At 35.3% G+C, this 12,613-nt stretch overlaps 1 protein-coding gene across 2 annotated transcripts; it reads left to right on the top strand.

The window, feature by feature from the left end:
* The first annotated feature begins 3,013 nt into the window (after positions 1-3,013).
* On the top strand, positions 3,014-12,607 carry LOC127662168 (cochlin-like). Of its 2 annotated transcripts, XM_052153233.1 has the most exons (13): positions 3,023-3,105; positions 3,186-3,232; positions 3,490-3,546; positions 3,695-3,739; positions 4,088-4,244; positions 4,449-4,582; positions 5,188-5,256; positions 5,348-5,404; positions 5,504-5,651; positions 5,732-5,835; positions 7,920-8,146; positions 8,253-8,766; positions 9,318-12,607. In XM_052153233.1, the coding sequence occupies exons 3-13, from the start codon at positions 3,513-3,515 to the stop codon at positions 9,488-9,490; spliced, it is 1,662 nt and encodes a 553-aa protein (XP_052009193.1). In that variant the 5' UTR covers positions 3,023-3,105; positions 3,186-3,232; positions 3,490-3,512; the 3' UTR covers positions 9,491-12,607. The 2 variants fall into 2 exon arrangements, with proteins under 2 accessions (XP_052009192.1, XP_052009193.1); XM_052153232.1 differs by lacking the exon at positions 3,186-3,232 and having other exon boundaries at positions 3,014-3,105.
* Positions 12,608-12,613: the final 6 nt, after the last annotated feature.

Here is a 12,613-nt window from a genome sequence, read left to right as displayed (position 1 = left end):
CTGGAGTTAAGTGCCTTGCTCAAGAGCCCAACAGTGGCATCTTGGTGGTGCTGGGGCTTGAACCCCTGACCTTCTGGTCAGTAACCCTGAGCCTCAACCACTGAGCCACCACTGAAACGCAGCTCTATTGAAAATACTAAACCAGTACACTTAAAATCAACTTAATTAGTTTGAAATGAGAATGTAATTATATTGTGTAAAGTCCAAGTGAAATTCAACACAGTCATCTAAAAATGATATGATTACATTGCTATGAAATGTTCAAATGGATTCAGACTTCTAACTTTTAACTATATTCAATTCAAACACAATTCTATAGTATTTGGTCTCAGCTTAATTTCATTATGTATAATTAATCTATGTTTATTTTATCAAATTGTGTTGGGACTATGGGAATAATATTTGTTGCATCAATGTATTATTGAAACCGAGCAGGGGATTTACATTACCCAGCATGCTTTACATGGGACTAAATTGGGAGATAACATTTTTAAATTAAGTGTTATTTTATGTATTTCTATGCAAAATGAGACAGAAATACTCAAACAAGTCCATCTGGCACCAACAATCATGCCACGGTCCGAATCACTGAGATTACATATTTCCCCATTCTGATGGTTGATGTGAACATTAACTGAAGCTCCTGACCCATATATGCATGATTTTATGCACTGGACACGATTGGCTGATTAGATAATCGCATGGATGGCTGTAGGTGCCAGATGGACTGGTTTGAGTATTTCTGTAACTGCGGATCTCCTGGGATTTTCACACACAACAGTCTCTAGAATTAATTCAGAATGGTGCCAAAAACAAAAAACATCCATTGAGCAGTTCTGTGGATGGAAATGGCTTGTTGATGAGAGAGGTCAACAGAGAATGGCCAGACTCGAACTGACAAAATCTACGGTAACTCACATAACCTCTGTACAATTGTGGTGAGAAGAATAGTATCTCAGAATGCTATTCTGAGATGCGGGTTGGCACATGGCTGATCGTGAATCGTGTTTTTTTACACAGATGTTTACACACCACACCAGGTACTCATTTTAGGCTGAGTCGACCTAGGGGAGGCCCGGGACTGGTTCAGATAATCATCACTGGTGTTGGCCATGAGTGGGAATCGAATTCAGGTCACCAGGTTCATAGCACAGCGTGCTAACCACTACACTACTGCTCCCCTACTCTCTCACAAAAACAGTCCATCAATCCATCCACACATCCATCAATCCTTGTTTATCCAATAACCGTGATACTATTTCTGAAGTGAACTTTTTTAATTACTAACGAGGCTTGGACACATCATTTGTTTTGAACCAGCAACGGCAGATTCTGATTCGTCGCGTAAGAAAGTAGTTCCATGCACAAATGTGTTTTTATGATCGTACTCTTTTTTTCTTAATATTTTTAAATGTACTTGTTCATTAAACTTGTTGTATAAAAGCAATATCACATTCGCAATCGTGCAATATGACCCTACATCAGCACTGCTGTAATTACCTACGGCCAAATCACAGCAGTGCTGATGTAGGGCCATATCGCACTCTTGCTCGTGTGATATTGCTTAAATATACACGTGTGTGTGTGTGTTTGTATGTGCATTTTGCATTTTTTTTTCACTACAGTGCAAGTAAATGGTATACAGTGCATAAGTAAAAGCGATGTTATGCAGAATATTATCTAAAAGGATGCAATAAAAGTGAATGTTGACTGAGGCGAACAGTCTGCCTTAAATCTCCTTTTGTGTTCCACGTAAGAAGGAACGTCAATGAATTTATTTTGTTTTGTCATTTCATTAATAATTTTAGTAATGTATTCATGTTATTTCATTAATAATGTTAATAAGTAATGAAAAGACTTAATATTGTTCATGTAAAATATGCTTGGTTTGGGGGATAAACGTCAATTTGTTCCTTTATTTTGTCCATAATATTCTTTAACTTAGTAATAGTTTATTAGGTATCAATATAACTTGATTGTGTCTTTGTTTCATTCTATCCACAATCTAAGGTGACAGACCACCTTTTTCTATTCCAGTCTGGCACATTAGTAAACTCCTTAAACCTCTGGTACTGACTCATTAATGGTTGTGTTCATCTAACCAAACTTTACTTTATATGACGTTGATTGACTTGTTGTTTCCACCAGGACCTTCTCAAGAATTTCCTTGTGAAAAACTGCTTTAGCCTCAGATGTTGTGTCCATTAAAATATTAATTGAGAGGCTGGGAGAGTTCCTAGTTGTTACAATGAGCAGTTGTTCAAAGAAGGCCATAACCGATGGATCAAGTATCATTACTAGAGACATTTTTTTATCTGTCGCTCTGAATAAGCACCTTGTCGCAAACCACACCCCCATGCAAACTTCTACGGTACTTAATTAGTAGATTCCAATGAGTTGGGAGAAGCCACATTCAACATTATCCTATCATATTCCTGTTTGCTGCCCGGTGTACACCTGGAAATGTTTCCAACGATTCTTCAATTATCCAAAGAAGATCCCATCTGATGTAGGATGATTACAATAAAGTTTCCAGGAGAATAAAGAGAAGTTTATGAAAACAAGACGGTTTTAAACTAATGCTTGCTAATCCTAGTGAGGAGGTTTCTTATTAGATTGCCCCAAAGGTGTCCTTGTAAAAATATTCTGTCACTTTGGATAAAATATGAACACACTGACACATTAGCTAATAAGTCTATATTCTGTTTAGTGTCCTCTTTAAATCGCAAGCCCTTTTTTTTGTTAGTTTTTTGCCCACTCTTTGAAGCTACCATTTTTCTTCTAAACACTACTGATGTGACTAAGCTAAATTGGTTATGTAGTGTTAAGACATAGCAATGTTGTTGAACAAACTGTAGTACATATATCTAAATGACTGAAAAGAGGGAGAACTTAAAACAATGCCCTTTTCAGGTGGTTTGGACATAAGGCCCACCTCTTGTGATGTCACTGGAGAATCACTGGGGTTTTTGAGGACATTATTTAAAGGACTAGCTCTTTCCTCCTCAATATTCAGACACCTTTGGAATATCATCCATAACGGAATTTTTTTTTTTTTCCTATAAAGCATTCAAGGCTGAGGAAACATCATCCTACACATTATATGTAAGCTGGATTTAACCTTTATAGGTTTGATGATGTTTGGCTGTTTAGTGCATTTTAATAGTGATAATTGTTATTTCCAGATACGCAGCTTTTATCTTCATTCTGGCTGTCTCTTCTCGCTCGTTTTGTGAGTGGATTAACTGAAATATGCAAGTCTAAAGGAGCTGTTTTTGATGGATGTGTCTGGGGAGATTACTTTTTTTCCTGTATCATATCTGATTTCACTTCTGCCAGCAAAATAAAAAATACACACTAAGATTTAAGAAAAACAATTAAGGATAAAACAAAAGTAAATTTTTAAAAAACATTACTCCTTACTTTAAATACAAAGTAAGAGTAAGTTTATTCATTGTTGCATTGCATTCTGCACTTTTGTTTCTACAGATATACATTAACCTTCATTAACCATGTCGATGTGGTTTGATGTACTTCATATATTAGGTAGGCAATATGTTTATGAGTTTGTTCAAATTCATTTTCACAATTTGTTAATTTTTTTTACATGGGTTGAAATATGTCATTTTGAAGGATCATTGTCTTACATGGCAAGATTTAAAAATTTTACTCTTGCAAAATTGTATTTTCACAGGCATTCTGTCTTTGAGCTGCTGCACTTTTGGATCTGAATTAAATGGTCAGTAGCTTCTTTAATTTCAACTGTTTTCACATTAAATACAAACAATTGAGTGATGTTACAGAGCCAATTTAAAAGAAAAAGACCTCTTTTGAAGTATTTTTCAAAAAGGTTTATTTTATTTTATTTTATTTTATTACATTTTGAAATGCTGACATACATTTACTTTTTATTTTCATATTTCCCCATTTAGTAGCTCAGAGACTCTCAAATACCTTTGGAAAAAAGTTGCCTTTTAAATTCAAAATATGTTTAAAAAAATTGTAACAGATTTATGGATTAATGCGTATGGCTCAATGCATACATACAGAAATTATATACTTAGGGTCTAGTGTTTATATGTCTCAGTTCCAACACCAATTAGCTGTGGAACTCGGGCGGTTGACCTACCAGATGCACGTCAGCTGGTGCTTTGCCCAGCAAACTGCACTCTGTGGAGTCTGTCAGTGTTCGGCTCAGGAGTATATGCCTCTATTTCCAGCATCTGTGGAGCAGCAATACACAGGTAAAATCTTCTAAAAAAATAAATAAATTGGAAAATAAAAGATTTGTTAGACTACATACAAGAAACTCTGAAAGCAAAAAAATTAAAAAAGAAGAGAGAAATAAATGAACATACTGCATATTTTTTCCATCATCAATAGATAAATGAAATATGGTGTGTGTAAAAGGCTCTTGTTCCCTTCTGTATTTTTGTGTCATCAACCAGAGGCATCATAAGTCTATCAGGTGGACCTGTGGAGGTTCACAGTCTGCAAGGCAGGACAAACTACCTCAGCTCTTACGCTCATGGCGTCCAGTCTCAGTTCCTGTCGCAATGGACCTCATCTTTCACTGTGGCCAGTGAGTGGAGACATTTATGGTTTGGGCATTAGTCTTGTCTGTTTTGATTTCAAATAAAATCAAATTTGTAAATTTGTTTGCTGATGGAAACTTTTGTAGAATGGGAAACTACACATTGAACTCAGTCAGAAATGTTAAACATTATAAATCACTTTAATGTAATATAATTACAATATGCACTATGCAATGAAATATTTGAGAAATATAACCAATAATTATATTGCAGTTAATATACTTATTGTAATTAATATTACTTATAAGTACAAATACAATATAAAAGTGCATGGGTATAAAATATTAATTTGTGTTGGGTGTTAACATAATGTCCTAGCAGCTGTCCAGCCAAATCATACAGCCCAATCTTTCCTTGGACCAAAAATGATCTTTAACTAACATTTCTAAAATATGATGTGGCTTTAAAAATATGCTTTTAAATGTGTTATTAATCTCAGGAATAATATGTCATAACTTTTGGTATTTTATATGCAGTACTACTAATAATAAATAATATAGTATGTAAAATAGAATAGAATATAGAAGTGCTTGACATTTAGTCTGTTGATAAAGGTATTTCTCGGGTTAAGTGATGTGTTTGTTTGTCTCAGGAACAATTAGCTTGCCTTTGGAAGTGTCCGGCCAAACCAGTAGTTCTGCCACAGCTGCATCTGGAGCAGGTAACAAGGAGTTCAGAAACAGGAGTTGATTTATCCATAATGAATTCTGAATATGCAACCCAAACTGAGAATCCCTACTTCTCTTTTGTAGCCAAGAAACCAGTCAAAAAACCTGTAAAGAAACCTCCTCCAACAACAGAAAACAGAGGTCTGTATGACAAGAGCTAATTTATGTTTCAATTAAGTAATACATAGCTATGTATGGTCATGAGTAAACAGGTGTTGTGTAAATGTTGCCTTGTTTCAGATTGCCCCGTGGATATGGCTTTGCTGATAGACAGCAGTTACAACATTGGACAGCGCCGGTTCAACTTGCAGAAGAACTTTGTCAGTAAGCTTGCAACAATGCTGAAGGTGGGATCACCAGGACCTCATGTAGGAGTGGTGCAAACCAGGTGAACTGTACACATCCAAGTTCTTTATTATATCTAGTGTTTTTGGTTTTATCACAATCTAATACCTGTTTTATTTCCAGTGAGACACCTCGAATTGAATTCTACTTGACTAACTATACTACAGCCAAAGACGTGACTTTTGCCATCAAAGAGATTCCGTACATTGGGGGCAATACAAATACAGGTTTATATGCAACCTTCAATACACATTTCATTTGAAAGATTAAGTGAGAAGATTAAGAAAGATTAATTCCTTAATGGAATGTTCCTGTTCCAATACCCTTAGTTTTTAATAAACAAAAATCTAATTAAACTTAATCCTCTACAATGGAAGTCTATGGGACAAGGCCTGAATAAACATTAAAATACACAGTTTCGTAGTAGTACACTGAAAAAAACAAGTCTAGTAGATTCAACTTCTTTAAAATCTTAAGTTGTTTAAACAGAACATAAAGTTGACTTGAAATCGATATGCATTTTTTTTTAAATATAACTTGTTAAATGAGCTTGAGCTCAAGTTAACTTTTTAAATAAACTTGACTTTCTTAGTTTAATCACCTTCCCTCTAATTCAATTCAAACTGAAGAAATTAAATTCCTTATATTATCATTTAATATTATTGATAACCATAAAGGTAGTTAAGCTATCCCATTGTCAGTGGTAAAATAAACTGCTATATATGGTAAATGACCAGTTGAAAATGATCAGAGACCGAAATCAGATTCCACTATTATAATCCGACTCAACCTTGTCAAAACAGAAATGCAGTGGCCTCAACACTTTTCACGCCAATCACAATTATGGTGATAATCATCAAAAACATCAAGGAAAAATATGAGCTTTGAATTATTGCTACATGACAAATATCTGAATAGGACAATAGACAAGACAATAACTTTTTGCAAGTTTAGCCAACAAAAACTTGAATAATTGAGTTATCTCAACAAGATCAATCCAGGGTGGTTATTATAATTCTACATTTAAATTAAAGGGTTAGTTCACCTAAAAATGTAAATTCTGTCATCATTTACATGCCATCCAAGATGTGTATGACTCTCTTTCTTCTACAGAACACAAAAAGATTTTTAGAAGAATATCTCAGCTCTGTAGGTCCATACAATAAAAGTGAATGGGTGCCAAAATTGTAAAGCTCCAAAATCCTCATAAGGGCAACATAATAGTAATCCATACAACTCCAGTGGTTAAATCCATGTCTTCAGAAGCGATATGATAGGTGTGGGTGAAAAACAGATTCATATTTAAGTCCTTTTTACTATGAATTCTCCTCCCTGCTCACTTTCCCTTTCACATTCTCCTTCTGTTTTTTTGGGTGAGTCACATTTTCGTGCATATCGCCCCCTTCTGGCAGAGAGGAGAATTTAAGACAAAAAATGACTTAAATATTGATCTTTTCTTACACACCTATAATGTTGTGTCTGAAGACATGGATTTAACCACTGGAGTCATATGGATTACTTTTATGCCTCCTTTATGTAATTTTTGGTCCTGCTGAGTTCTCACCATTCACTTACATTGTATGGACCTAAAGAGCTGAAATATTCTTCTAAAAATGAGTGTTCCACAGAAGAAATAAAGTCATGGACATCTGGAATGACATGAGGGTGAACACTTTAAGATAATTAAAAGGCAAAATAATCCTTATTCTGGTGTAGCAGTGTGTTAGCTACAAGACTTAAACATTATCTGTGTCAACTGGAAGATACATCCATTATATCTAAAGTCATAACCATTATTTCAACCTGACCATGTATAGCCAGTAACTTTAACTCAGTTGTATAGAACAATCATACCAAAGACGAATTAGACAACTATACAGCTCTAATAACATTGTAGGAAATAATTTAATAATGTAAGTGCTTTAACAAAAGTATGAGCTTCAGATTTCTGCTTTTAAACCATTTGGAGTGCCTTGCCCTATTGAATTCCATAGTAAGTGTCAATGTAAACATGTGTTTTCTTTTTTTTTTTTTCATCTAGCAAAAACAAAAAGAAGCAACATAAGAATAAACTTTGTTGATTTATGCTTAAAAAAAAGTCTAAATATCTATTTTAAATATATTTTTCTTCTCAAGTAAATTTGTCTGGTTTAAAACAGTTTTAGATATTTTTACTGGGAGACAAGACAAAAATACTGCTTAAGAAAATGATTTTTTAATAATTCCTTTTCAATTTCTGACACGATGGCCTTACATGTCATAGCTTCAATAAGCAGAGCAATGCAGGCTTAAATTATTGGCTTTTGCACAGGTAAGGCTATATTACACACTGTGAGGAACTTCTTCAATCCGGATTTCGGTGTACGGAGAGGGTACCCAAGGGTCATTGTGGTGTTTGTCGATGGGTGGCCCTCTGATAATGTGGAGGAGGCTGCAATTTTGGCCAGAGAGTCTGGCATAAATGTGTTCTTTGTGTCTGTGGCCAAACCTGCCCCCGAAGAGATGAGCATGGTGAGCGATCAAGACTTCATGAGAAAGGTGAGATATTTCACATATGGAAAAACACCAGTATAGAGCTTTAAGAGACTATGTTTAATGGGAAAATCAGAGTTTGCTGACGTTATACCTAATATGTATCTGACAGGCAGTGTGCAAGGACAATGAGTTCTTCACCTTCACCATGCCCAGTTGGATTGGAACCAACAAGTTTGTGAAGCCACTTGCTCATAAACTTTGCTCCATTGATCAGATGCTCTGCAGCAAGACCTGCTACAACTCTGTGAACCTGGGCTTCCTGATTGACGGCTCCAGCAGTGTAGGTGATGGAAACTTCCGGCTAGTGCTTGACCTTCTCGTCTCCATTGCACGCAGCTTCGACATCTCTGACATTGGGTCCCGCATTGGTGCCATCCAGTTCACCTACGATCAAAGGATGGAGTTCAATTTCAATGACCACACAAAGAAAGATGATGCTCTGAGGGCCCTGCAGAACATCCCATACATGAGCGGAGGCACCGCCACTGGAGACGCCATTAACTTTGCTGTGCGAAGTCTCTTCAAACCCCATACAGGCTCTGGAAAGAAGTTCCTCATTATCATCACTGACGGACAATCTTACGATGATGTAAGAGGGCCGGCTATGGCCGCCCAGAGAGAGGGTACGTTTTTTTTTTACACACAGTCCTTTAGATACATCTAGAACAAAGGTTTTCAATCAGGGGTCCTGAAGGTTCTCCAGGGGCCTTTGAGAACATATACAAAACATACAGAATTTTATAAAACATGGAAAAATCTTAAATCCAAATTTCCCACTCATTTTCAGCAAGTATTTATCTGATTTTTCCAGGCATTGTGATTATTGGATTTTTTATTATTATTTTATATATATAAAAAAAATTTTTAGAGATTGCACAAAGAGTAATTTCTAGTCAATAAAATATTTTAAAGCTGACCACAACTAAATAAAATTATCTTCACTTGAAATAGTATTTGAAAAATAATATATATATATATATATATATATATATATATATATATATATATATATATATATATATATATATATATTTATTTATTTATTTTTTTTTAAACAGTTTGGATTTGTTTGAATCCGTGCGATTTTTTTATTTCTATAGTAGTAGCCAGTAGAGGAAGATTGTGGACGTTATTTTGATGTCATTCTGACAATGTTAATCTCGATTCATCATAGGAATTACAGTGTTCACGATTGGTGTGGCTTGGGCTCCGATGGAAGATTTGAGGGCAATGGCGTCCGAGCCCAAAGAGAGCCACGTATTCTTCACTCGCGAGTTCACCGGCCTCGCGCAGTTCCAGCAGCCCATCTTACGAGGGATCTGCAGGGACTTCACAGACTACAATTAAAGTGCAACTGCTTGTGTGACAGAGAGAAGGAAAGAGAAAGAAAGAAGTATAGGGCGAGCGCAATTAACATAACATTATTTGTATTATTTAGAGTTTTGTTATACATAGAACAAACGTGACCAACGCGTACGTGTGTTTGTGTGTGTGTGCGCGCGCGTGCGTTTAACTACATTTGCAAAGCAGTGATGGGCTTTGAATTGTAGTTGCACGGTTTTCAGCTTTAAAGGTATTGGTTTGTCTGACGATACAAAGGATTGATACATCTTATCTTAGAATGTCATCACACAGTATTGTATGTCAACTTCTCTGTATTGTGGACAATGTAATTATTTTGTGATTTGTAGCCTTTTTCATTATGTTCCTGTTGAAAAAAAACCCACATTATTTTACTTCTTTTGGCAAGTCTGCCTGCGGAGGGGTCACTGTAACAAAAGGCTCTTATTCATATAGGAACTTGAAGATTCTATCCCAGTTACACTTGGTAGAGGACAAGATGGGGAAGGTGACCAATAAATAGCTCTGAAGAGGTTTTAACAGTGAAACAGCACCCTCCTACGCCTTCTGTCGGCAGTATGGATGACTAGACTTCTGGATGTATCTCTTTCCTTTTTATTTATCTCAATAGATCAATGTTTGCTAATTCACACCATTACATAAGTAGATCTGGGTTATATAATAAAACAATATGTTCCTTCCCAGAGGTACCAAACAATATACAAGCACTGTACTACATTCACAAACACTCTTTCAGTCACACATTTTCACCAAGAGTCACGTTATGTCAGAGTGAGATATTAGAATTAGCCGTTTTAAATCTTACATATAATTTTTTTCTTATACATTTAACGTAGCCTACTTTTTCTGTGTACCCTTCCATATGCATGCTTTACTGCCTCACATAATGACGTCAGAGGTGGGAGCATCAAAGTGCCTGTACATTTGTTTATAATTTATTACTTTTCTCAATAAAGGACAAGGTGTTTTTACAACTTTTCCAGCTGTTGATCAAACTGACATCACATGCCCACACCTTCATCTTTGGCCAATTGACTTGTCAGGTCTGGTAAAACACTGAATCAACCCATCCAAGTAACACGTTGCTTTTACATAAGGGGTTGTTTATCCTGAATCTGACTCAAAAGAGACAATCTTTATTAAAATTATGAATCTTGGCAAATATATTTTGTTACTGTCAAATCACTTTACAAAATTATTGTATACATTACAATATGTATACAATAATTATAATGGGATAACATGATGTGTTAAATGATTGCTTAACACATCGTGTTTTTAAATATTGGTCAAAGTCAAATTCTGTATATACTAATACATTTTTTTTTAACATTGAAAGGTGTATATGTGATAACATCAACTAATGCATTATGAGCAACAAAGAACAATAGTGTATTTATAACTAAACATTAACAATGCTTAATAAGTGCTGTGAAAATGACTGTGTTCATGATATCTAATGCATTAAATGATAATCTATAGAACCTTATCATAAAGTGTTACCATGTATTTTGATAAAATGCTGCATGATTATCGAGACAAGGGGCATGTTGCATATACAGATACACCATTTAATATTTATTATAGACATTTTATATACATTATTTTCAACAGTCGTGTTTCGCTATGTTGTACAATCTTTAAAATCTGTTGATTTCGTAGTAAATCAGAAACCTTACAAAACTCATCAAAACTCTTCAAACTTATCAGAACTTTTTGGAAGACTAGAAAAAATACTTTATTTTATTAACCATGCATTACACAAACAAAAAAGGTATTTTGTTACACCATAAATGGCATTGTCTTTAAAAAAAAAAAACAACAGATAAAGGTTGGGACACAACAACCAAACCAAATATTTCAAATTGCAATTCATCATAAATGCTTAGTTATTCAAATCCTTTAACTTTGAAAATGGAACCAAGAAAAGGTCTCCCCATTCTTCAAAGCAATGATTGCCAGTATCATGGGGTGAAACCCCATCCTCAGTCAAGTAAGAAACTGTACGTTTAAAATTAGCATTTATAATATTAGTCTATAGGTTCATTTCTTTTTGGATTGGATCACGTGTCATTTTGTTTACAACAGCCCAATGAAACTGTTAACATCGAGCTATGCTCTGAACAAAGGATAAGACTATCCACAAACAGTGAAATAAATAAGCCAATAGCATTCCGATCTCTAATCTGTGATCATTAAACTCGATTACAGTAAGGTGTACAAAAACATCACATAGTGACAAGATGCTGCAGTTTACTTGTTGATTCCTAAAAGCTCTCAGGGCATCACGCACTGTGCTTCTACTAGCGTACAGTCTCTCCATTATGTGATAAAACAACGTTAAAGCAATGTTACAGAGTGGTATGCATTAGAGCAACACTCATTCGGGGTTTCCAGAGACTGAAGACCATTCATGACAGAGAACTGGATAAAATGGAGGGCTTGAGTGGGAATATAGTCCCTTCTTTTAAAAACAATGTGATTATCAGCGGTTTTATGACAGTCTTTATTTATATAAAATTGATTATAAAAACTATACTTTTTTTTTTTACACAAAAAATGAAATAAACGCTAAAGGTTGACCGAGTTGAAGAGTTTTAACTGTATTATTTTTCACGCTACATTAGGGTGATGAAGGCGACTGAGATTAGGGTCATTATGGGTCGGCAGGCAGGGCTCCGTTCCTCTAGTGCCCAGATGATGGTCGGTGGAAACCAACTGATGAACATGATAATCACTCCATGGTCACTGAAACATACCTACAGGACACATTATCAGCTCAGTTCAAAACCAGTCAAAAGGCTACAAACACTGGTTTCACTCCAGCTTTGACGTACAGTAAATTACAGTTAATTTGTTTTTGTTGTTTTTTTCAGGAAAAAAAAAAAAGATTAAAATTGTTTGAGCACTCCACACTGGCTTTGCAAAACAGCACATCCCCCTCTTGGCATCTGGTATTGTTGTGTGTGGTGCGAGTTTGACAGCGTAGATAGATGGTGGTGGAAGCCATTTCAATGTAGTGTGAGAAATGCTACACTTGTCACACAAGGCAGTGAAGCGGTTCACTCTTTCCGTCTGTTTTAACGTTTGCATTAATTCAGGTGTGGA

This window comes from Xyrauchen texanus, chromosome 22 (assembly GCF_025860055.1).
Source record: "Xyrauchen texanus isolate HMW12.3.18 chromosome 22, RBS_HiC_50CHRs, whole genome shotgun sequence".
NCBI lineage: Eukaryota > Metazoa > Chordata > Actinopteri > Cypriniformes > Catostomidae > Xyrauchen > Xyrauchen texanus.
This window is presented reverse-complemented; position numbering and strand designations above follow the sequence as displayed.